This window comes from Spizellomyces punctatus (assembly GCF_000182565.1).
Source record: "Spizellomyces punctatus DAOM BR117 chromosome Unknown supercont1.23, whole genome shotgun sequence".
Classification (NCBI taxonomy): domain Eukaryota; kingdom Fungi; phylum Chytridiomycota; class Chytridiomycetes; order Spizellomycetales; family Spizellomycetaceae; genus Spizellomyces; species Spizellomyces punctatus.
In genome coordinates this window covers 128,622-155,996 of record NW_015971559.1, presented here as the reverse complement: position 1 = coordinate 155,996, position 27,375 = coordinate 128,622, and the positions used below count along the sequence as shown (strand labels likewise).

Here is a 27,375-nt window from a genome sequence, read left to right as displayed (position 1 = left end):
TCACTTTTGCATCTGCCCGAAATTCTTTGTGGGCATTGCTATACACATTATTCTGCACAATGAGACCGTTAACTGAAGAGGAGACGAAGATATTCTTCGAGAAGCTAGCCAAATAGTGAGTCCTCCATCTAGGTGCACTTATTTGGGTGCACTTATCTAATGTGAACCGTAGTAACCGTACTGGCGATCCATCCTTTCTTGAAGCATAGGGCGTAACATTGTTCACCTTATCGATAGACCAGATGAACCCTACTGTTTCCGATTGCAAAGAGACAGAGTCTTCTATGTTAGGTATGCTATTCTGAGCTGAAGTGGTACAATCTTGCCTCATCGCGCTCACAAGAAGCGTTTTAGTGAGGCTATTATGAAACGGGCAACCTGCGTAGGGCGAGACAACCTTCTATCACTCGGTGTATGTTTCGGCAAGTTCACAAAAACGCTAAAATTTAAGCTTCACATCACCGCCTTGGAGTACTTGGCGCAGTATGCGAAGGTATTGTTTAAGTCTGAGACTTCCGTACAGCCCACTTTTTGGATACTTATGTTCTGTCGGATATTGCAAGTACAAAATTTGGGTGAAGCCGTCTGGAGAAATGCCCTTCTTATATGGAAACCATGTCTTGAAGGCACATCTCGGACGAATTACCGAGGACACACCAGAACATCAAGGAGTGGTGATTTACTCCATGGGTGACGTGCCCCTGGGATTTGGAGTCACCGCTAGGTCAACACAAGATTGCCGGAAGCTGGATCCAAGTGCTATATGCGTCTTTCATCAGGCTGATGTTGGCGAATACCTTCGTGATGAAGAACACCTGACTTAGTCTTGTCCGACCCATAGTGTCTTTTCATGCTATGCATCTATTTTCTCCGTACATTCTTTTGCCAAATATTATAAATTATTCATGAGCCTGCACTCATTCCGCGTATTCCGCGACTTCTCTCGAGTAGAGCTGAAATATGCGCTTCCGAACGCTTGATCCAGTCAAGGCCCTGAAATGTTGCAAGTCGCTTTGCAAGATGCTTGGTATTGGCTTCTGCGTATGCAATCACTTGGTCCATTATCAGTATCTCGCACATGAACTTCTCTTGGTCGTTTGCAAATCTTTCATACGATAGAGTTAATCGGGTTCGAATCGAAGGCAGCACATGCCGATTCTTACCTATATGCCACATCATTAACGGCAAATCCTTTCTTCTGGAAGTATTCATGCAACTGTCGTATCGGGCTCTTGCTGACCACGTCCGGATTCGCATGAATGTCCAAAAAATCCATCATTAGTGGCCTGAATACCATCCACATGGTGGAAATGTCGCAACCCGCATCAACGAAAACAGCCCCAGCAATGGCTTCGAACAGGTCGCCCAAAACTTTTGGACCCTCGTGCACGGTCTCAACAGGGTGCGCGGTATCATCAAGTGTCCCCAGGTACTGGACGTATTTGTCAATCTCCAGTTGAAGGCTCGACGATTCATGGCGTAAACACCGATGCAATCCTAACGATACCGCCATCCGAGAAAAGCTCTCATTGTTAACTGCTGCCTGACGCAGATCTGTCAATGTGGCCGGACTCAAATGAGGATATGAATTGAAGAAGAACCGGGTCAATACCCAGTCCAAAACTGCATCACCCAGGAATTCCAGCCGTTGATAAGACTCGGTATGCCCATCGTTATATGACGTGTGGGTCAATGCTTGGTAAAGGAGCTGCTGATCCTTGAATCGATATCTTAATATCTGCTCCAATGCCCGCAACCTTGCAAGATGTTCGTCGGAAGATATGAAGGGATTGGATTCCCCAGGAATGGGCGTCATGGATACACTATTGTACCAAGTAACTACTCTCGGTTCGTCTATATGGATGTCTTCTTCTTCACTGAACGCATCATTCGTGGGCGTATCATGCTTACTATCTTTGATGTGCGCGTCAGTTCTGTTGAGTATACCGGTGCCACTGGGTAATATCACGTCTGAAACGAGTCCAAATTTATTGAGCAAGTGCAGGGCGACGTCGTTACCGCCGTCCGTATAGTACGCGCCAACTATTGCTTCCATGAAGTCTGCCAACATCTTCTGGCTGATCATCCGCCACCACATACCCCTTCTGCTGCTGTATGGGCTTACGTTCTCGTCGTCCTGGTCTATTTGGCGACTTCGGTAATGATAACGCTTGAATGGATTCCACGGAACGTGTCCTGGTGGTGCCCATTGTCGTGGATTAAAGGGAGTGACATTGAGTAAACTTCCAAATCCCCTATTGACAGCTTTTTTGAACAAGTTCCGATTGCTGACGATCCTTGAGCGGCGACTCGATAAAACTCCTTCATCAGCTGTTGGTAATCTTCTGAACAAATCTACTGACACCGCATATTTCAAAAAGGAGTCTCCGAGGGTCTCCAGACGCTCATAGTTCGTCCCTTCCTGGGCTGACGGCGCTGCAAACGCAGTAAATAAAGTTGATGTTGATATTCCTGGAAGCTCCATGTCCTGTCGGAAGTCGTCCACCATACAGTAAATATCCACCTTATGTAGGATCGACGGAAAAATCAACGATATTCGAAACAAATCTATGGGTAATGGGAGCACTTGGCAGGCATCGGGCACTAGGAGCACGGTATTGTTCTTATGATGAATCTTCCCAGGCTGTGTCAAGACGCCTCGCTTTATGAAGCGGGGTTTCAAATGGTTTCGCAAGGAGGGGGAATGAGTTGCTTGCACCATGGCGCTCTGATCATGAACTACCGCATATCCCAGCTTTTCAACGTAGGTTTTATACGTGAGAACCTCTCCAAATCGACCCTTTCTGAACTGCGCTGTCGGTTCCAAATTGGGCATAAGCTCTTGAGGTAAATACTTTATATTATTATGGGTCGTGCAAACTACCGTCTGCTTGAGAACTTGATTGATCTCCCGTAGAATATCAGGTCTGTACTTGGTTGTTCTGTCGCCTTTATCATCAGGCTTATATGTGGACTGCTCAACAAATTCTCTGCAGACATGGTCATAGAATTCATCAAATGCGGGCTGGCCTGTGCACGATAACCGATCCAAGAAAGACGCCGACTGTCCGACTCTGCGACCGTCGCCAATGGAGCTGCTGTCCACATACTCCCCTGATGGTAACTTGCAACAGGAACGCTCCTCGGCGACCACCCCAACGCATGAGATCCAGTCATACAGAGTACACAGTTTTTGTTCCACGACCCGTCGAACGGTGTCCCAGTCAGGTTCCCATACGTAGGATTGCAGACTAGTTTCCGTAGAAGACGAAGACTGTACTTCCGCCCCCATGACTGCCGAATGCGTTCGACCACTGGCCTCTTCAACATCGAGAGAATCGCCCGTGTAATAAGGAATCCTGCGCATTGGGAGTACCATATACATTCTGGGGTCAGCATCGAAGGCCACAGACTCCGCATCAGCTAGAATGGGATCGGATTGGTGGCTGCCTGCCAACTGCGACGGTACGGTCACTGTACTTGTTTTGGAGCCATCCCCGCCACATTGAATGGGAGGCGGCACACTGGTTTCGTCCGAATCACGCCGTGCAGGTAGTCCTACAGCGCTGGTATCAGCTCGGCTGTCACCATCCTCAGGATGTCGTTTCCTTTTCCCCAAAACGTGTGGCGCAGGAACGGCGATATCTGCTGGCGGGCGTCGGAGGACCATGTCCCAGAATTTGTTTTGAAACTTTCTGGCCAGTGCGAGGTCTTCATTGCAGAAGGGAACAGGTTCTGCACCACTGTTTACGCTGCTCTTGGACGTATTGTCCGAGCCATTCTTCTCACTGGTCGCTTGCAGGGGCTGTATGGTGCTCTTCCCATGATTCGTGGCGCGAGATAAAGGGTTCCAGCTTATGAATTCGACTGTAGAGGATCTTTCGCCGTCGAACCAAACTGGAAAGCTGGGGACGCTTGCTACCGGTAACGGCTTCGAGGTGAGTATCGCCAGTGTCCGTCTATATTCAGCCCGACGACACAGAGGTTGATCACAAGCAGGACCTTTGCAGGAATCATTCAAGGTCGTGGACGATGCATCAAAGTGGTCTCCCTTATGTAGTAGACATGTGAAAGCATCGACTGGTGGTTCCTGTCCGCGAGTAAACGATTCTAGCTCTGGACCGAAGGATAGAATGGTGACGTACAGCCAGGAGGTTGCTGTAGCAGCGGACGGCAAGTCGGTGTCCTCCAGATGAGACCAGCTATCGTTCTTCTGGAACACCCTCGATACACCCCTTTCGTATTCTTGGAGAACGTCTTCTTTCTGAAGATTTGCTTTCAGGGATGTTCCTGCATTTTCGTATGCTAGATCTTTGACCTCTCTGTTGTTATGGGCCTGCCATCTTTTGAGAATGCCAGGAAGAGAAAAGGCACCAGGTTTTGTTTTGTAATTGATGTTTGGGAGAAGATGTTCGTTGAGGGCGCCAATAGCATATAGGCGTCGGCAAGCTTCAAGTGCTACGCTTTGCTGAGCAAGTTTTCTCGTACCACGAAGATGTCCGGTTACTACATCGCCTGCTAGAGCAGTTCCGTCAGGAAATTGGAATTGGAAGGCATACCCAAAAGGAGTGCTGTCGCCAGAAGACAGTGATGCCTCGCAATTGCCGGAATAGGTCTGCCAGGCCTCAGCACTGCTAGGCTCTAAAATCACAGAATAGAAGGCGGAAAGGTCCATCTTTCCATCCTTCGAGACGGCCTGGCAATAACGGTGCAGTAGCTGTGGGGCACCAAGTGCCGATATGCTCGCCCCGGCTTTTGAAATTAGCGGAACATCTTGTGCTCCCAACAACCGCTCAGTGGTATCATTGTCATCCTCGTTTCGCAAAACTTGATCTCTGCTATCCGACGATGAGCTCGCTTGCGATGGAGATCTTCCCAGCATTTCCTTGGCCACACTGCGTGTCATGATCTCCGCCACCTTTGCTCGTGCAACAGTGCGCAAACCTTGCATGTTATTCCGACGCACCATAATGATAAATTCAGAACCGGCCAAATCGCGAGCCCTGCCTCTTGATTGTACATAGCCTGTGTGAGAGCGGAACATATCAAATACGATCACAAGTCGGCAGGCAGGTCTGTCACCAAACACGCAGATAAGTATGGGGTGGTTGTCTCATTGTCGAGTGATCCATTGACCTGAGCTTACATGTCCACTCCTTCTTCGGCCACACGGGTAACCACAAGGGTATTCACGTCTCCAGCCCTGAATCGATCAAAAGCTTTTCTCTGATAAGCACTGGTCATTGAGCTTCGACCACCAGGTTCACCACTCGTTGATTGAGCACCGTGACCAGTTACGTATGAAGATTTCAGGATGGGAAATCGCACCTGGGCGACCAAGTTGAGGAACACTGAGAGCACCTTTGCTGTAAATCGACGCTCTACGAAAATCATCGCACGGAAATGGGAGCCGCAATTATCTTCGGTCGAGTTCGGATGCGCTCGCTCCTCAATTAGGCGCAAGAGAGTCATCACTTTTGGAGTAACGTCGGAAGATGTGACTTGGCTTAATGATGGAGCATACTCGAGCTCGGAGTAACTCCGTGCGTCCGCTGCTTTGGTTGGTTCCAGACTGCCTTGATTTCTTGCCCTCTTACCATGTCCCGATAAACAGCCCCGCGATGAGTTCATGCCCCGTACCAAATCCTCCGCAGCTCTCCCGGCAAGCCACGGCCCAAGCTCTTCTTCCATAGCTTGGATCTGCTCCATATTCCTGCCCATTTTTTCCGCTGCTTCATGTTTCTGCTTGGACGCAAAGTTTTGGTACAAGTCGCGGAGACGGTCCAGATAGTGTGCATAGTATCGGGCGGATGGAGTACCCAAGGTGCCGGTCTTCGACAACCGCGTATTTGAAGTATCTCCCGAGGGTGGGGAGTACTCGACGAGTTTCTCAGAGGCGTTCGGAACGTACGCTTGTAGGCTCTTGCGATCAGCCACTGTCACCACGACGCAGTCTATGTTAGTCTGCAGTTCTTGCAGACGGAGAAGCGAATCCTGGTGGGTGTGCGCTTTCTGATATATTGGCGACGCGGTCATACCGAAAACTTTCGGCCTCGACTCCGGAGGATATATCGTATGATAAAACTCTTTCATTAGGACATTATAAGGGTGATGCTTGACTGCGTGGTGACATTCGTCAATGATGAGAAGACTGACATCCCTTGACATTTTCATGAATCCGTGTCGCAAGATATTCAAAAATATTTGAGGCGTGAGGACCAGAACGTGCCGCTTAGATAGCTCATGATACCATCCGATTGCGTCCCAGTATGCGACAGACGAAATGTCGTCCCGAGAATATTCCCCAACAATTAAATCGGTATTTGCTCTGATTTTTGCTGCTTGTTGAGAAACGAGCGGAACCGTTGGTACAAGAAAAATGACTTTCTTCGGCTGGGCTGGTAGCAGTACCTCTGGGGACATATCTACTGCCAGAGGTGACTGTATTACTGTACCAGTCCCTGTGCCCTGATTCAGCATGTCCGTAGAGGCAGCCTCTTGAGGTTTCAGACCGCTCGCTGACCGCCGCGCGACATAGCTCTTTGCAGCGGTTGTGACAGGATTTCCCAAGCCATTGTCAGTATCCAACCGGGCGTCGATCAAGCCAATCAACTCATCGTTACGGATCTCTACCAAGTCTGAGGCGTAATTCTGCAGTAAGAGTACCGAAACCAGAGTTTTCCCACTGCCTGTGTCAAGATAAGCAATTATGTTTCGCTGAAGAGCTTGCTGATACAACTCAATTTGATAAGGACGGGGCCGTTGCAGAAGTTGAAAGTCTTCAGTGGCCATGGTTATGGGCACCACTGCAGAAGTACAAACCGAGTGACTCTGTACTGTTCGTGGAGCTGTACAGAGTGACTTGGTAGCTTTTGCTGACGGTGGCGGCCACAGATATCCTGCCCTTCCTTCCTTCGGTTCTGCCGCCTGTTTGCTCAATAGTTTTGTTGCCATAGTAATGCGCAGCACTCACCCCGTGACCACAATAAAGGACTCATAATCGGTGGTAGCCATGGCAACAAAATTCAGCAGAGGGAGCCACATTGCGATCGCTGGATGTTGGACTTGCTTTACCGTCAAAACCATGATTTCGAGACTAACATCCCTCTGGAGGACGACCCCGTCCCGGCTGACGACCAGCGTAACCACTTTCAATACAACAACATCCTCTTTTATCTCCCGTCTCACACTCACGCAACAAATTCGCGGCTCCAAACATCCTTCCTACGGCGGAAAGAAGCTGCCTGGTTACTTAATCCCTCGCCAAGCAGAGAAAACGTCCCATTTGAAGCAGAAATTGAAGGTAAATTGGCGTTTCGGATCAAGTTAATATCATTGCAAGGGATTTGACCTCTGTGGCTCTCGTAGATGAAATGGTTCCGTCTGAAGATTGGCAAGGGAGGCCAGCGTCCGGGGCGCCCAAGATACGGCCGGGATGATTTCATTTTGAGCAAAATGAATTTGTGATTCATAGAGAAATGAGTGTGGATTGAGAGTTACATTTAAGAGCTGTCCTTTAATATTATATTTATGCGCAAATTTCAACAGTCACGAATTAACGTCCCATCGTACAGCATGGATATCTCGTCAATAGCTCACTACCAGCATGGGCCGGATATCATTTGGGACACAGTGATATATATATTCTCCTTAACGTGCTAATCTATCAGCAGTGGACGAAACTCCAAACAGCGAGGTGATGGAGGGTCTCGCTGGCGTTGTTGAATCGAACGCGCCTGTCGCTGCACCACCTCGATGCGCACGATCGACATGACTGAGTCCTTCATCTGATGTTCGGACGAGATTCTGAACCCTCTGGGCCAAATCCGCGGTGCTGCTGTCGAGCCACTCCAGCGATGATAGATGTTCATTAAGGATACGGACGATTGCACCAACAGGACTCGGTTCTTCTCCATCACCCAAAAGAGAATCTCCATCCCCGGTGCTGCCCAGCCCACCATCAATTTCTTCGCCCTTTGAAGCGTTTATTTCCCCAATCAGGACAGACAGCTGGGACGCCATCTCATCTAGCTGAAGATTCAGCGACTCTGCCAATGAATACGCCCTTTCTCGCTCTTCATCTGCGTGGCTGTGCCTATTCATCCCCAAGCAATTAGATTATGGAGTGACGGCTAACAACTGACAGAGTATCGCACCTGTTTTGCATCGAGGCCATCTCATTCTGGATAATTCGCTGAAGATCTGCGTCGTATTGAGCCAAGGCGCTGTCAAGAGAATTTTGCTGAGAACTGATGTAGCCCAAATTGTCATCTATCTCCTTCTGCAACGTTTCCGCTTCATTCAACTGTTCACATAGCTTGGAAATCTACATAAAGAAAACGTTAGAATCTCCGAAACTACAGGGCCGGCTGATATGTAAGTGTCCTAACCGAGTAACTGTTTTCTAAGATAATGCGGTCCCAGTTTTGCACTTCCACGGCTTGCCGATGAAATTCTTTGGTGCACTGATCAAGTTCTTGGTTCCAGCGCTGCAAAATTTCCTCCATGGTTCTGTTTTTGAGAGTAGAGAATGAGAGTTCCGCTTGTGCGGTGGCAGTTTCTCCCGCTTTAGTGGCAGGTGCTCCACTCGCTGCTCCAGTTGCCGCTGACGTGCTTGGTGCTTATGCACGCCGTATGTTAGTTACCGCACCAGATATCATTTGAAAATCGAATATGCACCACTCACTTGCCAAATCCCCCAGCTTCAAAGGCCCAGGTGTTCCTGCAGGGGCTTTGGCGATCTTATTAGCTGCTGGAGTAACAGGTGCTTGTGTTGTGAGTGGTTTCGTTGCAGTTGGAAAAAAGCCTCCCTGTGGCTGACTTGATGGCGTTGCCGCAGGCTGTGACGCAGGTACTGATCCAGGAGTTCCAGCACTAGAAGCTGATGAACCGATTGCAGATCCCACGGTCGGACCGCTAGTGGTTCCAAGGCTTGATGAAGGTCCAAAATTAAAACCTGCTGCTCCCGATGCGGTTGTGGAAGGTGCAGTCGCCGCCGCAGACCCAAAAGTCAATGCAGGCGAACTTCCAAGCGCTTGCCCAGTAGATGCACCGCCTATAGATCCAAAGAGGCCGGTCCCTCCAAGCGTTTGTCCACCAGCTGCAGCCGTATTTGCAACGGGAGGTGTGAAGAAAGAAGGAGTGCTCGGAGCAGCGGTTGTGGTAGCTGCACCCCCAACCTTAGAAGAGGGGAACGCATTGGCTCCTGGATTTGAAGAAGCTGTATTTGTCGCGGGAAAGAAGCCCGTGGTGCCTGAACCTCCTAGAGTACTTGCTTCAGTTGAAGAACAAGCTGATCAAGCATGTTCGGGTACTGACCAAAAGGTTGGGATGACGGAGGGTTGTCGAATAAGCCTGTCCAAGGACTGAGTTAGAACGGGCTAAACGAAGAATCATCGAAGGCCATACCCATGTTGTGCTATTTATCTATCGCTTCCCAGTTGCAATACAGAAAGATGAGCGATCTAAAATATGGTCACTGATCTGGGGAACAGAACTTTGCGCGTACGCAGCTCTTTCCACCTGATGTGGGTGGCACAGCCTTGAGCAGAGTCCAGTCATGACAATGGTCTAAGTGATAAATACGCCGTGTAAAAAGAAATATGTACAATGTAAATATCTAAGTCTGCACTAGTCGTCAATGCTAGAACCTGAGCCACTGGATTCGCTTCCATCTACAAAAAAAGGCACAGCGTGCTCGTCAGTAGGACATAAAGTCCGCTAACCACTGCAGCTTACCTTCCAGTGAACTGAGTGAAATAGGACCTCCTCGTGAACGAGCATGTAAAAGATCTCCTCCACTATCATCCTGCGGAAAGCCGGAAAGCTTGTTCACCTCTTCTTCGGCTTCATCAGCTGGATCATCCTCAGTCATATCACCGCTACCATCTGAATGGGAGTCGCACAAGTCTTTATACACATCTTCCAAAGCATTTTCCAATATATCCTCCAATTCATGATTTCCCTCATTTGCCGCAGTCAGCTCCCCGGATTCGCCATCTTCTTGACGCAATTCCTCAAACGCCGCATCTAGCTCCGAATCAAAATCGCTGTCTGTAACATCGTCTCCACCAGATCGTCGAGTTTCCATCGTTGATATCAGCCCATCCGTCTCATCCTCGTCAGAGACGTAGTTGGCTGAGCTCATATGGCTGTTGGCGAAATCCTCAACAGAACTCTTCCGACCATATCCTCTAACTGCATCTGGCTTGCTACCATCGTCGTCCGCTGCCAGATCAACCTCTTCGTCGTCATCCTCCTCATCCAAATCCGCAAACACGGCATCCAGTTCCCTGTCTAGATCCATTTCTGTCTCATTGTCCTCAGCAGTCGAAGACACTCCGTGACTTTCCTGCATGGCGGCTGGATGCATTTCGAAACTTGATATAAGTTTTTCCAGAACGAACACCTAATGCATACCAATATTAATGAGGTATCCACACAAAAAATGCCAAATTCTGTACCTAGGTACCTTTCGTTTTCGATCCCAGAATAGCAAGTACGACAAATGCTGGCCAGTACCACAAGGTTTCGCCTTATACCGATGGCTTTCTCCTTCCTAAGAAGCATGAAGCTCAGACTAGTCCAAAAGCGCATATCAGATGTCTATATTTACTCGCGCCCTTGATTTATACGCTCACCTGTTCACAATCTATTTCTGCATTGTAAGCAGGCTCGTCCGTCGCCGACCTTAGAACACCGGTAATAGATTGATGTGGAAACTTGCCTTTGTCTAATTGAAGTGCTTAGACATAAAGTTTTGCTGCAGGGTGGTGAAGAGGCTTACATTCAAGTCCTAACCAAGGATTCCTGGTCGGCTGTTCAAACGACTTCCCCTTGACAATTTCATACTCGCCCTCTGTTGGCCAGTCATTGCCCAGCAAAGACATAACCTGCGACATGATACCACAAATATTCCAGTTGCTTACAGCGAGCGTGTGAAATCATCGGCGACAGCCGGATTGCAGTGGAGCAAAACAGCCGTTTGGCAGTGTTGCCCTTTGTGAGTGTGTTAGCTGGAGGAGGCTTAGCTACGAAACCACGAGCTTACTAGGAACGCGTCTGCTGCGCGCGCTCGATTCGCAAATGGCCCCGAAAACTGTCCGAGTAAAAGAGAATAGTAACCCGAGTTCTGCGAAAAGTTCAAATGATCGTACGCAATCTGCTTCCAGGGTCAAGCTGTCGGTACTGGAGCCTGTAAGCGACCTCTCTTCGAAGTCTCACGCTTTAGTCAAAGCGACAGCGGTTATATCAGAGACTTTGAAGGAACTGGAAGATGGACTCTTTAAGGATGAGAAAGAGAACGCACACGAAACTGTTGATGAAAATAGTCAACATATCAATGGCGGTGCCAAGGAACAAATCAGCCCCGGAAATCAAGACATCAAAGAGCGACCGCATTCAGATTATATTATCTCTCATCAAGGATACGTAGAAAATCCCTGTTCGATCTTCCATCGCGAGGGTACTACCAGCTCGGTTTTCCAGCATCCATTAGAAGCACAAAGAAGAGAGCCAGCGGAGAAGCGGGTAGCCGAGAGCGCACGATCAAGTCGGCCCAAGCCGGATCGCATCGAAGGTGATATTGGGACCAGGGTCAAGCGACATGGTGCACAATCTGAAGACGACGCACATGTCCACGAGAAAGGGAGACAGCAAACCATCTCTTCTAGTGCACAACAGACCGACCATCTGCTTTTCGAGGAACTGCAAACCGAAGGCTGCACAGAACCCGATGAAAAAAGACCGCCATCAATGCTTCGTGATGATCAACATGGCACTCGGCATTATCAGCAAACTGTTCAGAATCCTATTCATATAGACGACCTTGATGACCACAAGGCAAAACTGCCGAAAGGCTCCCCTCTGCCATTAAGAGCGCCAAAAAAAGACATTGAGTCAGCGCGGACAATTGCGACTACGCTGTCAAGTGCGTACGGAAAGCAAAATCATAGGGTACATCTAACAATGGAAGGAACTGAGTACATGGACCCAGGTCTTATCTCCAGCTTGCATAAGCAGTTGAGATACATGGAAGACAATAATCGTCGGCTACGAGACCAGATCTCCCGTCGATCCAATAAAGATGAAGATGCGACGGTTGGATTTCTCAGACGCCGAATTCAGCAACTCGAAAAGGAGAACGCGCGACTACAGGCACAATGTGACCCCGCTCGGAAAAGAGAAGAAAGGATTCGACTATCTGAATTGTCTGGAAGATGTCGACATTTGGAGAATGATAATCACGAGCTGCAAACGCGGGTATCTCGACATCACATTGAACTAAAGGCCCTGATTGAACAAAATGAGATCTTGCGCCGGGAGAACAAGAGATTGACTGAGCAGGAGACCGCATTGAAAATGAACTTGGGGCAAACAGACACCGCAAATATCGTTGACAAGAAGCACGAGATGCTAAATGCATCCACAAATACTGTACTCTCCACAACGCCTGATAGGGTGGACGACGACGATGCGCGGCAGGACGTGTTACGTCTAATCGACAGCGAAACTCACAAACTAAGAGATAAGAAATGTGAAATCGCATCTACCCCACGGTATTCGTCCGACGGCTCTTCTATGTCAACTGCTCTGAACTCGCCAATGCGCACAATGGACACCCTGCTCAACGGACTCGATGCCATCCGAGCAGCCGTCACATCCTCATCTATCGTATACAACCCTTCTCATTTTCTGGCGGCCTGCAAGGACGTTACTCAAGTCGTTACCGTATCGGCGCATGCGTTTTCTGCAGCTCTGGAAGAGTCACTGCTTGTTGAAGATCGGATTCATCGTCTGCGCGAGGATAGTACCAAGATCCGTGCCGAGACGGAACGAACCATCAAAACTATTGCGGACAGTTATGCCAGCGACATGCAAAAGCTACAGGACGACAATGAAACGTTAGAAGGGAACTTGGAGAAGATCCAAACAGAGTTTGAAAAGATTAAAAAAGCATACAAGGAAGAGCAAGAGAAAAGAATGAGGGAAGTAGCTCTCGCACGCGAAGCCGCCATGGTTGCAGAAAAAGGAAGATTAGCGGTTCTGAAAGAAGTACAAGAACATGAGGCACTTCAGAAACGCACGCAGATAGATAGCGACACATGTGTGGATTGGCTAGCTGCGGAGCGGACAGCTGCCGCCTTGCTCGAAGAAGAAACGAAAACCGCCTCCTATGAAAAGCGTATTGACGAGCTCACCGCCATCACTACTCAAATGCAAGCCCATCAAGAACACCTCGAGCGAACTATCGAAAAATGGAAACGAGAAAATGTCACTTTGCGGGCGTCGTTGGAGAAAATGTATTCAGCGCCCGCAGCCACCGAGGCTGAATTCACAAAACTTCGCAAAAGCATTGATATGCTGGAATCAAAACTCGACGATGAGAAATTGAAGAACCAACAGGCAACTGAGATCATCGACAACCTTCAAGAAGACCTCCGCCGGAAGCAGAAAGAGCTGGAGAATACTAGAACCGCCAGTGTGGGCGGTGACTCTGCTTGGGATCCATCCGCAGACTTACTGAGAGAGATAGGCCGAACCTTAACTGACAAGGTAAACGGCTTGCAGCAACACCACGGGGAACCATCGCCATGTCGCGACAATCTCTGCGATGTTGAGGCTTTGATGGAACTACTAAAGAACAACCAAGATACATCCAATCAATTGGAGCAGCTGAATGGAATGATTGAAGGTAAGCAAGGTTTCGAAACTTTTTGTTGCACCCTTAGCTAAAAATTCCGGGTGATATCAGAGCACGTCCATCAGCTCTCCGCCCTCCGCGCGGAAAATAGCTCCCTGAAAGAGGCTCTGTCCAAAACGAAGGACAAACTCAAATCGCGCGAAGACGCATGGATGGGAAAGTTCAAAACTCTTCAAGCATCCTTTGAAGATGTGAAATCCCAGCACCGTGAACTGGAGCAACTTTTAACGGATTACGAGAAACAGTACCAACATATCCTCCCTTACGCGGCTGATTCTGACCGTTTGACCGATGATCGTGACCATCCTTTACCTTTCGTAAAGCAGTTTTTACATATACATAACTTACATGTATCAGCCAATAATAGCGCGGCCCTGTTGCAGCAAAAAGTGGCAGAGGGCACCAAGACCTCGGAAGCACAGTTGCTTGAAATTCAAGCATTAACTGCTCGCCATGAGAGCGAGCGAGATAGAATACAGTCGCTTGAGCGCACAACGGAGGGACACATCCGGCGGATCGAGGAGCTGCAAAAAGACGTGAAGCTCCTTGGGGAACAAAAGGCTGCAACCGAAGCAAAATTGAAGAGAATCGTGAATGGGTTTCGGAAGTTCATTAGTGGACCGATTAAATCAACCTCCGATGCCAGCGCATAGAGTTGGATAAGAAGCTTCTGCATGTAATTTATATTGTAACTGTATTATATTCAACTTCAGTAGAAAGTCTGTTGAAAGGAAAAAGATCTGCCAAGCAATCATTTGCAAATAGTAAAGAGTATTGGTGGTCTCAGTTTTACAATCTGCATCTTCTTTGCTGGTACCTTCAACCATGTGACATGATACCTGTGGTTGGATTGTCTGATTGCTGCGGACCCGGCCAAAGAGTGGCAGACTTGGCTGAATTAAGCTTACTTTTGCGAGAGTAAAATGTGTAAGTGTTTTCTATTGTTTCGACCACGTTACAGTCTCCCATGACGCATATGCTATTCCTGGAGAACGGGCCTGCTTGGCGATAGCTCACAACCCACGGAATCAGTCGAACGGCCCACGAGGATCGGGCACGCGAGTTTTTCGTCCGAAAGACTGAACAATACGCGTTTACATAAGACGCGTTTCTGCCCTTCTACCCGTCGCAGCAACGGGGGACAATAACCACTCCGCCATCGCTCCGGGTCCAGTTAACTTCAACCTGGTTTTAGGTCCATCGATCCTGTCTCACTAGACGTGGTGGAATCCCCGTGATTTACCCTGAAAGTGTGCGCGCGCCAGTCAAAACGGCGCGCCCCGACGTCGTCTGGTCCTTCGTTCCCCATATTGTTCTTCTCTCACATTTTTGCGATTGCACTACCTATTGAGGCCGCATTGCTTTCTTTCTGGAATCACACTGGGTTCTTTTATTGAAAGCAGGTGAGTCGCTATGTCTAAGCCAAGTTTCAGCATCTGCGCATTTGGCAATTGCTGCACGCGAACGGTAGAGATGCCGACGCGCCTCACGGTTCTTAACCGCTGGGATTCTCCTTCTCCCATTCTATGAAGGTTCCGGGGGCCTTTTTCTTTTTGGCAGTTCAAGACGGGATGCTCGGAGGGTAAGACGTGCAACATATTCGGTTATCTCGCCAAACGTTATTGACGCGGGTTACGCGTATTCAGCGCAAATGCCAATGTCGCTTCATTGTCATTGTCGCCAGCGAGGGCGGACAGGCAGCCCATCAAGCCCCCGCACACACCAGTTCAGCAGGTGAGATAGATGTTGTGATCGAGACCAATGCCTCTGTTCGCCTATTCCTGCCCCATTCCTAACATGTGATCTCATTTTTTAATATCTGCTGCTTCTAGAAGAATGAGCCCTTTCGCTTAATGCTCGAAAATTACGGAACCTGCCCTCTTTCCGGCGTCAAGCGCAAGATCGATGAAAACGATGTCTACGACACTCCCGTTCGTATTAAGAATCTAGAGTACGCGATTATCGAACCCAAAAGTGGCAAACGTCGACGTATCGGGGATGGTACGAACCAAAATTTAGCAAGATCTAATGTAGATACTGATTCTTCCGTTTGTGCCCTCAATGTACGCAGCCAAGATGCAGGTCAAGGAAGACACACGGATATGCGATGAGAACAGCTTACGGCTCCCGAATTCGCAATTTAAGTTCACCTTTTCAAGCTCACCTGTATATCAAGCGGCCCCGAACGTATCTCCAAGTATTTCACCTCTTTCTCGCAAGATTGCTACCCCTACCTTCAGGTCAACCGTTCACAAGGCCCACGCCCGTCTGTCAATCGATGAAGATGAGGATCTTGATATACCCTCGGATCCCAAAACCTCGTCACCTACCTCATCCATTCCGGAATGGTGTAATGATCCTCTCTACTGTGATGAAGAGCCCCTTTCGGACTCTGATGAACCGTCAGCAGCAACCTCTGTTCACAGAGATGATGACACACTAAGTGATATCACTCCCTTCATTTCTACCCCACCGATGACGCCCAGGGCTGGCAATTCACCGGTGGCATACTCTACCCGTTTGGATGCACTCTCCCCCGCATCTGATGTACGTAAGGAAAACCGCTATGCTCCCATTGAGTGCAGTCCTCTTCGGCGCAAGATTGTCATACAGGCTCAAACGGAGATGATAAGCGAAACCATGGGCCACCTGCTGCCCCCCGACAATACTTCGCTGTGTGCCCGCTCTACAGAATTTTTTCACAGCGCAGATGCTGCGACTAAGGTAGTTCCGGCATGTCCAATGCCGAGGAAGCTTCTTGAGATTGTTGAAGGAAATGAGGTAGCCCGTTGACCAGTCGCTCACGCATGCGTTACCACCTCGAGTTGGTGCTAATACCATTTGGTGTTTTAGAAAGCTGACATGAAAATCGTTCTAAAGCAATGGAAGACAGACGTCGAACGGGAGGAAGTTCTTATGGAGAACCGGCGTCCGGACTGGATCTCAAAGCACATGGAGATGAACGCAGACCATCGAGGTCTGTTGATTGATTGGATGGCTGAGGTTGGTATGACTGGATCTTCCGTATTATTCATCCAACGCTTAACTCTACATTCTGCATCGATGTAGGTGTGCGACGAAAATGCCCTCTCTAGGAGAGCTTATCATTTGGCTGTTAACTTTTTGGATATGTACATGAGTAAAATAGCGGAAATTCCGCTCAAGAAGCTGCAGCTAGTTGGTGTTGCAATGCTGAACTGTGCTAGCAAGCTGGAAGTAAGTCTGCAACTTGCGCAATATCTTGAGGCGACTGTCGTTAACATAACCTAATCTTCTGCAGGAGCAACAATCACTCGACGTTTGGAAGATTTGTGAATTTGAAACTCAAGGATACCATCCCGATGAACATGTTAAAGTCATGCAAAAGGCTTGTAAAAGGGTGGTCAAGTACGAAGCCGATTTTATGATTGTAAGTGACATCCCCATTCGATAGCTTCTATAGTCACCACTTAACCTTCAGGTCACCTTTAGAAAATGAACTGGAACTTGTGCATTTCCACCGCACACGACTTTTTGACGCGGTCGTTTCAACTTGCGCGCCTTTGGTCTTTCTACCATGACATTCACAAACCCCCGAACCTGCCCGTTGGAGAGCGCGACATATTTCAAGCAGCATTTACATTGGATGAAGCCAGCGGAGCCTTTTTCGTCTTGCAAGCTTGCATGGCAGTCGACACTACCATCAGATTTCGCAACAGTATGCTGGCCGCCGCGGTGTTCTTTCTCACATATCCATTTGAGGACAGTAAGTAGCCATGGCTTTAAATATGGCGCTTCGCTGCGGTGCAACTGTTGACTCTCTGTATCGTAGTTACTCAAGCGGAAGATTTGACTCATATTGTCACTGGGTATACAAAGGCGCAGCTTGAAGAATGTCTTGCTTTAGTGGAACATATTGCAGAATGCGCAAGGGACGCCAAAACCCCTCTGCCTGACGAGCAATGGCACCGTTGCCAATACGGGCATCATCCAGATTTGGCTCTGCAGACCAGGAATGAGTTTGATGTTGGCCGTTTGGTATGCTACACTTGTCGAACCGCACCATCTATTGACGCTGAGACTCACGTTTTTTCTGGGATTGATCTATAGTTGGATAATTTCTATCGGGGGGACGTTCAGGATGCCTACACTGGGGACGACGACAATGAGTTCTAGATTGTATAATACTATGACTTGTATGTATTGACGTTGAACATAAATTTCTCGGAGCCCGAGATGTGCATTATCATTGGGAAAATAAATATTGAACATCGGCTCTCTTCTGCAAATATCAAAATCCACCGCAAGACCGGTACACCAAAATCTTTCATTGTGCGTAGTAATGTATACACAAAATATAACAGATACATTCTAAAAAAGGGTTTCCCGACACTGCACAAACTATGAAATTGAAAAATATAAGCATGAAGCAATGAGGCAGTATTGACTCTTGATAATCAGAGGGTAAGCGCATCTATGGCTTATCATAATGACTAGGAGGAGCGGTCTCGCCGCTAGTCCATATTAGGGCCGTTCGATCTTTAAAGAATATCGAGTCGCTTGGAGTGCTCGAAATCGTTTAGGTGTATGGGGGCGCGGGGACGGACGGTCTGAATCATATGCAGGAGTATCGCACTCGCTCAGGTTACAGTCTCCGCGAGATCTTTTACGCTTTATCTTACTCAACTCCCTTTCGAGATGCTTAACTTTCGCATTGAGATATTGGCAGAGTGTGCTGGCCGACTGACAGCTCTTGCAAGACGATCCAATGCTGCCCGCAGCATTAGCACATGTGTGCAAGGTGGAAGGTTGAGATGATATGGCGAGTGGAGTATCCCTCTCACGAGGAGGTGAGAGCGGCGGTTTTTCACTAATATCGCGACCGGGGCTCGCGACTGGTGGTAGGAGGGGTGAAGGGAAGGTGGAAATGAAATTAGGTTGAAGGCAAGGCGCCCAAGTGAATCCTTTTATTAAACATCACCGAGCGTTAACTTCATTAATTCAGGTGACGGGACTATCAAAGGAGACAACAAACCTTCTCTCAGAGGATCAAGCACAACATTATCTTCCACCTTTCCATATATAATGGTATGAGTGACGATGGGTGCTGCGCCCACTCGACGGCAGATGACCGCACTGACAGCATTGGGAGAAAGATTTCTATTGAAAATACATGGCTTTAGAAATGACATTGCGTTGCAGCCAACTTAATTGGGAAACTTACAATGTAGTCTCAGGATCCGCACTGCCTTCCTGTGCAGTAATGTCCGCAGCATGGCCGATGACAATCCTGTCGGATTCCTCAGAGTGTTGCTGCTCATTCTCCTCCCCAGGCCAGATCGGGACATATCCAGTTAACTTTTTGAGGACTTCCGCATTCCACACCTCCATCCGGATGCTTCCACTACGCTCCTTGCTATCCCCTTCGTTTACAATCCTGGCGCCTTTGCCCGTGCCAAATTCAAACGGGTCGATCTGCCCGTTACCTTTCCGATATCCCTCAATCTCACGTCCTTCGCCGATTCGACTGATGATACGGGCGTAAACCAGTTCTTCATCAACGTAGATGAGGAAGCAAAGATTTCTGACAACTTTTTCCTTTGTATCACTGTTCACGACGTTGAAAAGGTTGCGGAATGTAGGACGACATCCAATATTTTTGGCAACGATCTTGAAGCGTTTACCCAAAGGTTGACTACCGACATATGTGGTGATAGAGTGGACTGATTGACGAGTCACGGAGCGTTCGACGTATTCTGGTATTATTTTGCCGTCTACACCAATAAGGAACAATGCTGCTTTATCCGTTACGCCCATGGCTAGCAATAGTGGTGAATTTTATGTTGACTTGAAAACGTCACTGGGGGTGCGACAGCATGCACAAGGGTACAAGAGGGTAAATGAAAGATGTCAACCTATCCAGTTATGTTGCAGAGATAGCGTAAAGGACAAGTGGAGGCAACAAGCTCAATTGTTTGATATTGCCGAAGGAACTTGAAAAGGAGAGGGAAGGTGCCTATACCCTTTTATCAAATTCCCATCTCCGCAGTTTCTTGTCCTTTCTTTTGACGTTAAGATGTCATGCCCGCAACCCTTTACTTTTTAGGGGAGTTGGCAGTGGCAGATGATGGATTGATGTTGGCGACCTTTTCCAATTTAGTCTTTCTTGACAGGTAATTTGTATTTTCATGTGGCGGATATGAAGCATTCCAAATGTGGGGGGTTTGTGATGACCAGACGAACATCGGAGGAATTTGACAGCTGCAACTTTGGGGCCTGACGCGCGCCTGGGCGAAACTCACTGGTCTGATAGCGAAGATTGCAGTAACTATGACGGATCCTCAACCCCCACAGCTGTGGCAATGTAAAACCATGGTCAGCCCAACGGCCTTTTGAAGAATAGTTGAAGCGATGGCCGATATATGAGAGATTCATGAAAGATATTGCATGATGATGCCGCGTCTGTTCATAAACAATCCATAACCAGCTGTCAATGGCATCGTAGTTAGCACGTTACAACTTTGGAAAAATCATCGATTTTGCGCCGTGCAAGTTCAATGTCCATCGCACATGCCGCTTTCCACCTTGTACAGCTGCAAGCCTCGGTCAAGCCTTCAGTTTCGACGTCAAATATCCTGCCACATGCCTTTTGCTACTTGCACAAAGGTTTTGGAAAGTTTTCTGGCACGCGGATTACTCTGCGCTTGAGCCATGCTGCACTTTCTACTATGGATGGGTGGTATCGAGCGGTTTGAGCGTTCCACACACGGAAACTCTGCCTATCAGTGAGAACTAACATCTCATCCCAGCACGATATCATTCAAACATCTGCATCATAAATTGCAATTCTAGTGTAGTAACAAGTATATATGTACATGTCAAGAGCGCTATCCCGCTGAAGCGAAATCTTCCACTTTGAGCCCATTTTTGGTGAGAATATGATTAAAATCTGTAAAGGTGTTAGGAAGTTGATGGCAGGATGAGCTCACGAATCATAAAAATACCTGTAATAGCCTTCTGCTTGGCTGTAAGGACGTCAACTTGCTCAAATAGACACGGCCGCTCATCGAGACGCTTCTTCATATCTCGCAATTGCTTACGGTATTCTTCGGCTCGCTCTGCCTGGGCTGCGATCAAGGTGCGCTCAGATTATGAACACACGGCAAGCGGATTCTTTCGCACAAGTGTACCTCTTAAGTAACCCTCCTGTCGTGCGTGATGTACGCTATCGCTGTTGGCTGTGGTACCGATTTTGGTTGTTAGGCGGCTTCGAACCTTCTGCTCGATCCTCTACAGCCGAGTCTGTTGAGCACCAGTAGTACTTGTCATGAGGGAAGATGCCACATGTACCTTGATCTCTTTCCGCCTTTCTTGCCTCTGTTTTTCCAATTCGTCCTTAATCAAGCCTCGAGTTTCCTCTACAGTCTTTCGATGAAGGACCTTCAGCCTATGAGAGTGGGTTTCACGAGCTTTTGGGATCTACATAGTACATAAGTTTGGTTCGCTGGAGATTGGCATCCATGGTAAATAGAGTGACGTACCTGCATACGAGTGGCTATTGAGAGACGTTTCTTCTTAATATACGGCCATTGATGTCTGCTACTTGACACGGCGTCATTGTTCAAAGCGCATTGCTGATGACGCGAGCGTGAAGGTGCAACCTGATGGTGATATTCAACGCCAGGAAACGGATGAGGTCTACAAGACAGCATGATAGCATTAGTTTTCTACAAATAGTTTGTACCTGATGTAGACGCATGCACAAGACTTACTTTGTAGGTGAATGCACGGTTTTCCGCTTTTCTACTTCCTTCGCAAATTTCGCATGGTTGCGAGCATGGTTTGGTATTTCCCAATTTATTTTCGGACGAAATTTGTGCTCTTCGGTCAGTCCTGCTTTGGATTCATTTTCTATAGCATTCTGGATTAGTCTCCTACTGAAATGAAGCAGAAGTTGACATGGCGGACATGTACCCAAGATCCGTTGTCGCCTTCGCCGTCCATCTTCTATCGCCTGTTGTACCAGTCGTGGCGGTGGAGAACCTGCGGGTCTCTGACTTTTGATAATGGGTTTTGAATGTGCATCTCGAGAAATTTGATTAAGGGCATTCTCAACAGTGGCTTCCAACTTGTTGGTCAAAAGCGTGAGCCGGTACGAAAATAGCTCGAAGCATAACCTCTTCTATACATACTCCACATGGACACGACTTGTCATTCGGCTTACTTGAAAAGCCAAACGGTTTGACACCGCCTTTTATCTTCGAAACTCGCTGAGCTCGCATTGCCGCACTCTTCGTACCTCTTGACCGCATGATCTGATCGTATCTGCATGTCCCCGTTATTTGAAATCAAGAATTGGGAAACAATTGCCTCCGCCATCGTACCTGGGGATCAAAGTTGAGGCAGGTACCGGATTCGCTCGAAAACCATCTTTCATCATCGCTTGGAGAGCAGCCTCCTTCTTCGCGAGCTCCTGCTCAAGACGTTTTTGAGAGGTTGTTTTCCCGCGAGGAATTGACGATACCGGCACGGAGAGTTTTGGCTTTGAATGAGCGTGGCCTATTTCGAAGGTATGGTACGTACGTACATAGGTATAAGAGCGAAGAGATTTTAACCGCCCCCAATACCGGTAACATACGTTGATTGGTCGTTCTCACTACAGGGTTCGGCTTTCGCTCGATTTGTTTCCTGGAAGAAGGGGACATGCGAGAGTTCGTCTCATATGATGTGGTTTCATCTAAATGGAGATTTTGCTCAGTCGACCACTTTTGCATGCATCACTCCCCTTCCCATACCTGCCCATGTACCGCATTGTAGTTCCGCAAGATCTTCGACTAGCATCAATTCTTCCATCTCCTTGAAGAAACGATCCGAAACTGCTGGGTCCTCCAAAGGATACGAATGTGCTTCAGCAGCTCGAAGTGCTCTCCAAAGATCATCAGGATCCCTGTCATCTTTAATGAGCTGGCCGTGTACTCCATTCCAATCTGAAGGTTGCCATCCATAGAAGCGGGGCGCAATCTTTCTCGCCGCATCATGTAGTTGTTCACCCAGTTTCTCTTGCAAGTAGGATGCCCGAGCGGCGAGAATCTTTCGCTGCTGTTCAATTTGGAATGCATCTCGGTAGTCAGCGGCATGTGCTTGCAGGGCTTGAAGCTCCAATTTGTTAAGATAATCCAGTGCAGATGTGCACTGGGAGTCAATAGATCCTTGATTTGCGCTCGCTGTCGAGCTCTGCTCGTCTGTTGAAGAATCAGCGTCGTTGCACCATGATGTTGATGTTGAAAGATGTGGAGAATCAACATCCGACTTGCTTGTGCAAGAATCCAGTTGACCAGATGGTGCAGTAGGAGCAATCGTCTCCTTCAGAGTATTTTCTTTAGCAATTGCTTGCAGCGTTCTCCGATCGATGGGGATTTTAACCGGGCTAGTATTTGAAGCAAACTGGCGCTGGGATTTGCAGCCTTGAATTCTCATAATTAGAGTTGTAATATCTGGATTGAGAGCCCTTGCATGTCCGCGCATTTATCTGACAAGGGATTTAATTCTCCGAAGATATTCAGGAATAGATTGCATCAAGTATCTATTCCAAAAATGGCTCAGGCTGGCTCATGTGAGAGACCATTTGCTCCATGTGGCATAGGAACCATAAATGTACTATAATATAGCTGGAAATAATAGCAAAAAGTACCAAAAACTTTGGTCAGGACTTGAGACGAGACATCTATTAGACGAATCCCACATTACGAAAACCGCTGGTACATATCCGCCTCAGGAGACCCAACAATCAATAGTCGCCCAGGATCAAACATGAGATCAACAATAGCCTTTTCTTCGGGCATGGGGACTACATCGTCTGCTGGGTCAGGCAACGTGATCGGGACCAATGTCGCTGGGGGTACAGGCACAGTTGTAGCAACTGTTGCATTACCAGCCGCCGAACCCACCAATCCACCTGTAACTCCTCCATCACGGTCACCTCTGTTAGCAGAAACTGAGTGGCGAACCCGCGCGGACCCAGCCATCTTTTCCGGCTTAGCGGGTGTTGTAGGAGCAGAGGGAACGATTGGCGCAGGTATTTTTGGCGGTGTTAATGTTTGTCGCATGACATCCACCACATTCCAAGCTCGCCCGTATTCCCCTCTCACAAGTGTGCACGGTGCCAGTCCCACTTTATCACACAAGAATTTAAACAGTAGTGCCCTATGGTAGAAGGTTCCGTGTGCGACCTGTCCCAGCGGAATCACGTTCGTCCCCAGCTTGACTTTGAGCTCCGTGATTTTGAATTTGTAGGCAACGTCCTGTAGTCGAGCTCGATCTACGGTGCCTCCTAGGACCTGCACTACAATGGAGGCAATTTGACGAATTTGCTGCCGCGGGGTGCGTAATGCGAGTGATCCTTCTGACGCCAGCTGGACTAATGCATTTAGGTGAGGATCTTGAACTGGGTCAATAAGGAGGACTTCGCGACGCTTGTCGACTGGCTGAGATTTCAGCTCTTGCAGAGACGGGAAAGGATGAAGAGAGTCAAGATTGGATCCGGCTGAGCCAAAATCGTAAAATACGTCGGGGATGATGTTTGTAGCAGAGAGATGATCCCGTAACCAATATTTAGCAGAGAGATCTAGAATATTCACGAGAATTAAGAATTCACATGTCGCAACATGGCTGATGTTGGAAGATATCCTTGCTTGCTGACTTACTGTAGTTCAGGAGCTTTTCCAAAGCATCCGCAGCAAATTTCGGAGCATGTCTGGCGGGATCTTTTGACAGGTCAATCAAGGCTTCTAGCGCACCAGCGCGGCAAGCAGCCATTGCAATGCCATCTGAAATGAGTCGGTCAGTGAATGACCTGACTTCACTCTTTGGAAACTTTAATCCAACTAACCATGCTGTGCCGCGTTCGACAATGCGTATGCGGCATTTCGGCAGACGTTGATATCTTTTGACGCTATCAACTCTATGATATGGTTCAGGCCGCGATCTTGCGGTTCCTTCGTCAACGCCATCCTGCCGTCGGCTGCATGGGTTGAATAATTAGAGAGAATTGGGGAAGTGCAATAGTTTCCCAAGACCCACCGTCTTGCATGCAACGAGCAAGAGCCAAAGCAGCTGTGCTTTTTATTTTGAGATCTGTCTTTTGTAATGTCATCACCAATGAATGCACGCCGCTGTACAGCTTGACAATATCTGTCCGAATGGCAGCTGCAAGTGGATGTCTCAGTTATCTGTGGAGACTGGAGCATTTCAATATGGGTTTATACATACAGTCTTCGGCCAGATTCGCTAAACACTCGCATGCGTTCAGTAATGTTTGGATATCCTCAAGACTGAGAAGCTTGAGAACGGCCTGCACACCATCATTTTGCCGCACTTTTGGCCGAGCTTTAGCTATGAGAAATATGACAGTTTCAGTTGAGTATCCTCAGATCGATTGCTTAAATGCTTTTCTCACCATTTAGACAAAGACTTGAGAGGGCACCTACGCTCTGTCTGCAGACGTCCAAATCGTCATGCGCCAAGAGTCGAATGAACACCTCTGCCGCTCCCATCTTGCTCAATTCAATCTGATTAATTTCTAGTACATGTTGGCAGATTAGCGCACAATCGTCCTTCGCGGATCAATGTGACGATGACAAACAATCTACCATTCTTTCCCAGATAAGCCAGCGCCATTGCAGCATGACTGATTGCCCCTGGATCCGAATGTGCCAGATTTGCAAGAAGAACGGGGAGGGCACCTGCTTCACGGATGTAGTTTTGATTTCGATCTGGCCGCATCGGACACTAGGGTAAGTCGCGAGTCTATGAAAAGCGATCTGCAACCTACCAAGCTTCGCCGCTCGTGCTAGCGCAAGCGCAGCGTTGCGTTTGATTCGGACATCATCTGCCCCCGCCATTTTCACCAACGACGCCAATCCGCCCAGTTCAGGAAAGATACTGCTGGTTTCCGCTGTTCATGGGGATGCTCAACAAAACGGAAAGAGATGGCGAAAGCAAGCTCAGAGACTTACAATCCTCGAAGCAATTAGCCAAGCAGAGTAAAGTCAAATGATGAAGTTCGGGTAAGTTCTGGTTGAGAAAATCAACTAGACGCCTTATGCCGTTGAGTTTGCGAATCTCTATACGATTGCCGTCTAATATGATCAAATGTATATGCGTGTTTGTAAGATTGGCATTTTGCACGAATAGCGATGAATTGCTTACAATCTTCCGCACAGCGGATAAGACTTGTCAAAGCGTTTTCCTGCACGTCTTGATATTCGGAGGCAAGTAGTTCGAGCAATGGAGCTAGTCCGTTGACGTACCGCACCTCCATCCGACTAGCAACTGTTCATGGCAAGTATCTTAGTTCTCGGCAATGCTTGCTTTTTTGTTCTCAATCTGGTTACGCAACACATACAGTCTTCAAGCATTGATGAAAGGGCATGTCCCACGTTCTTCTTCACATCTGGATCTGGAGAATCAAGGAGAGCCACAAGTGCTTTTATGCCGCCAGCGCTCCTGATGTCAGCCTTATTTGCAACTATGGGATGCGTTAGCTAAAGTATAAATAAATAGTTCAACTCTAGTCATACATACAGTCCCGGGCAAGGTTGGCCAGCGCAAAGGCAGCCTCGTCCTGAACTTCTGGAGGCTGATCGGGTCCCAGCAGCGAGATTAGCAGTATCATTACATCTCTTCTTCTTAGTTCCGGGTGAAAGTCAGTTGCTGTTATGTAGCGGCAGGTATCACAGAAAGTGTGATCTCGTCAGTGACCTGGACGTGTTGCCAGATTGATCAGGTCCAAACGACCCACCACAGGCAGCCACTCACTCAACTCGGTGGAAGCAGCCAAGCATGCCACAGCAGATTTTTTGACAAGTGGGTCGGTCGATTTGCAAAGATCGATGAGGGGGTTCAGTATATTTAAAGACAAAAGCTGTATCCGATGTTTCGAAGCTAGCGAGTAATAAAGACAAAAGTCAATGGGAGGATGGAGAAAATGTTGCAAATTCAACGACACATACCGGCTTCTGCATACTTTGCCAAAGCATCCAGTGCACCTACGCATACCAGCTGCTCGGGTGAGTCTAGCAGAAGTATCAAGGTTCGGACGTCGGAGACGCCGAAACTGGCCGCGTCACACTGGCAAGCATATAGGGTCAGGTACAGCTTTAAAAAGACTGAAAGATATGAGTAGTAAGCAAGTGCAACACATACCATAGTTTGTTCAGCCATCGTTAGTGTGTCGTTGCGCCAACTTGGTAAGTGGCCGAACAGTTCAAAGATCAGCAGCGGAGCTATTACATAATCACGATTTAGGGACTGCCGATCCAGTCATAGTGCATTCACGGCCCTATAAGTTACACATCGTCGTCTATAGAAATTGAGAAAACGGCGAGCTATTAGTTGTTAAGAGTATGGCCGGCCATTCAAGCATTTCCTTACCGAATACAAGGGAGCATTTTTCATTCTTTCATTGTTCTTCCACTTCACCATCACGGCGGCTAGTCAAAGAAGTTATTTTATATGCTCTTCCGGGGAATGCCACTTTTGCCTCCTTCCCTCCTTGCAATCTCTCCCGGATTTACCCTAGCAAGGTAGTATAATGGGAATGATAATTATTTTAAAAAGAACCATATTATTCTATCTAGTCATACTGCACTGGATACATGACTGAAGAGATGTGTAACTATTGCCATTTGACATCG

The 27,375-nt window shown here is 48.0% G+C and overlaps 10 protein-coding genes across 10 annotated transcripts; 4 read left to right on the top strand and 6 right to left on the bottom strand.

Annotated features, from left to right (window-relative positions):
- Window positions 1-30: 30 nt before the first annotated feature.
- SPPG_08606 (60S ribosome subunit biogenesis protein nip7) lies at window positions 31-929 on the top strand. Its single transcript, XM_016756752.1, has 4 exons — window positions 31-115; window positions 205-291; window positions 355-493; window positions 564-929. Exons 1-4 carry the CDS (start codon window positions 60-62, stop codon window positions 822-824), a joined length of 543 nt encoding a protein of 180 aa, XP_016604049.1. The 5' UTR covers window positions 31-59; the 3' UTR covers window positions 825-929.
- Window positions 842-6,862, bottom strand: SPPG_08605 (uncharacterized protein). Its single transcript, XM_016756751.1, has 3 exons — window positions 5,137-6,862; window positions 1,164-5,075; window positions 842-1,105 (listed from the first exon to the last, which is right to left on the bottom strand). Exons 2-3 carry the CDS (start codon window positions 5,042-5,044, stop codon window positions 904-906), a joined length of 4,083 nt encoding a protein of 1,360 aa, XP_016604048.1. The 5' UTR covers window positions 5,045-5,075; window positions 5,137-6,862; the 3' UTR covers window positions 842-903.
- A 189-nt stretch (window positions 6,863-7,051) lies between these two features.
- On the top strand, window positions 7,052-7,559 carry SPPG_09560 (uncharacterized protein). Its single transcript, XM_016757736.1, has 2 exons — window positions 7,052-7,303; window positions 7,369-7,559. Exons 1-2 carry the CDS (start codon window positions 7,085-7,087, stop codon window positions 7,465-7,467), a joined length of 318 nt encoding a protein of 105 aa, XP_016604047.1. The 5' UTR covers window positions 7,052-7,084; the 3' UTR covers window positions 7,468-7,559.
- Window positions 7,492-9,513, bottom strand: SPPG_09559 (uncharacterized protein). The gene is made up of 6 exons (XM_016757735.1): window positions 9,409-9,513; window positions 9,319-9,354; window positions 8,687-9,262; window positions 8,391-8,620; window positions 8,157-8,326; window positions 7,492-8,095 (listed from the first exon to the last, which is right to left on the bottom strand). Exons 1-6 carry the CDS (start codon window positions 9,410-9,412, stop codon window positions 7,651-7,653), a joined length of 1,461 nt encoding a protein of 486 aa, XP_016604046.1. The 5' UTR covers window positions 9,413-9,513; the 3' UTR covers window positions 7,492-7,650.
- Window positions 9,514-9,630: 117 nt separating this feature from the next.
- SPPG_09558 (uncharacterized protein) lies at window positions 9,631-10,901 on the bottom strand (the record flags this gene model as incomplete). The annotated part of the gene is made up of 5 exons (XM_016757734.1): window positions 9,631-9,674; window positions 9,739-10,408; window positions 10,472-10,558; window positions 10,641-10,732; window positions 10,787-10,901. 5 exons carry the CDS (start codon window positions 10,899-10,901, stop codon window positions 9,631-9,633), a joined length of 1,008 nt encoding a protein of 335 aa, XP_016604045.1.
- A 184-nt stretch (window positions 10,902-11,085) lies between these two features.
- Window positions 11,086-14,503, top strand: SPPG_08603 (uncharacterized protein; the record flags this gene model as incomplete). Its single annotated transcript, XM_016756750.1, has 2 exons — window positions 11,086-13,693; window positions 13,754-14,503. 2 exons carry the CDS (start codon window positions 11,086-11,088, stop codon window positions 14,353-14,355), a joined length of 3,210 nt encoding a protein of 1,069 aa, XP_016604044.1. The 3' UTR covers window positions 14,356-14,503.
- A 324-nt stretch (window positions 14,504-14,827) lies between these two features.
- SPPG_08602 (uncharacterized protein) lies at window positions 14,828-17,978 on the top strand. Its single transcript, XM_016756749.1, has 11 exons — window positions 14,828-15,105; window positions 15,235-15,284; window positions 15,349-15,436; window positions 15,535-15,703; window positions 15,774-16,483; window positions 16,556-16,705; window positions 16,772-16,918; window positions 16,983-17,111; window positions 17,174-17,447; window positions 17,514-17,719; window positions 17,792-17,978. Exons 2-11 carry the CDS (start codon window positions 15,274-15,276, stop codon window positions 17,855-17,857), a joined length of 1,950 nt encoding a protein of 649 aa, XP_016604043.1. The 5' UTR covers window positions 14,828-15,105; window positions 15,235-15,273; the 3' UTR covers window positions 17,858-17,978.
- A 673-nt stretch (window positions 17,979-18,651) lies between these two features.
- On the bottom strand, window positions 18,652-19,498 carry SPPG_08601 (uncharacterized protein; the record flags this gene model as incomplete). The annotated part of the gene is made up of 3 exons (XM_016756748.1): window positions 18,652-18,695; window positions 18,717-18,841; window positions 18,906-19,498. The coding sequence occupies 3 exons, from the start codon at window positions 19,496-19,498 to the stop codon at window positions 18,652-18,654; spliced, it is 762 nt and encodes a 253-aa protein (XP_016604042.1).
- Window positions 19,499-20,426: 928 nt separating this feature from the next.
- On the bottom strand, window positions 20,427-23,234 carry SPPG_08600 (uncharacterized protein). Its single transcript, XM_016756747.1, has 10 exons — window positions 22,477-23,234; window positions 22,320-22,418; window positions 22,066-22,240; window positions 21,874-22,006; window positions 21,656-21,809; window positions 21,454-21,592; window positions 21,223-21,379; window positions 21,032-21,160; window positions 20,686-20,971; window positions 20,427-20,630 (listed from the first exon to the last, which is right to left on the bottom strand). Exons 1-9 carry the CDS (start codon window positions 23,204-23,206, stop codon window positions 20,831-20,833), a joined length of 1,857 nt encoding a protein of 618 aa, XP_016604041.1. The 5' UTR covers window positions 23,207-23,234; the 3' UTR covers window positions 20,427-20,630; window positions 20,686-20,830.
- A 150-nt stretch (window positions 23,235-23,384) lies between these two features.
- SPPG_08599 (uncharacterized protein) lies at window positions 23,385-26,935 on the bottom strand. Its single transcript, XM_016756746.1, has 15 exons — window positions 26,885-26,935; window positions 26,692-26,809; window positions 26,498-26,623; window positions 26,264-26,392; window positions 26,085-26,207; window positions 25,889-26,011; window positions 25,696-25,818; window positions 25,512-25,634; window positions 25,330-25,452; window positions 25,137-25,259; window positions 24,950-25,072; window positions 24,761-24,886; window positions 24,570-24,701; window positions 24,385-24,507; window positions 23,385-24,305 (listed from the first exon to the last, which is right to left on the bottom strand). Exons 1-15 carry the CDS (start codon window positions 26,900-26,902, stop codon window positions 23,425-23,427), a joined length of 2,514 nt encoding a protein of 837 aa, XP_016604040.1. The 5' UTR covers window positions 26,903-26,935; the 3' UTR covers window positions 23,385-23,424.
- Between the last annotated feature and the right edge of the window lie 440 nt (window positions 26,936-27,375).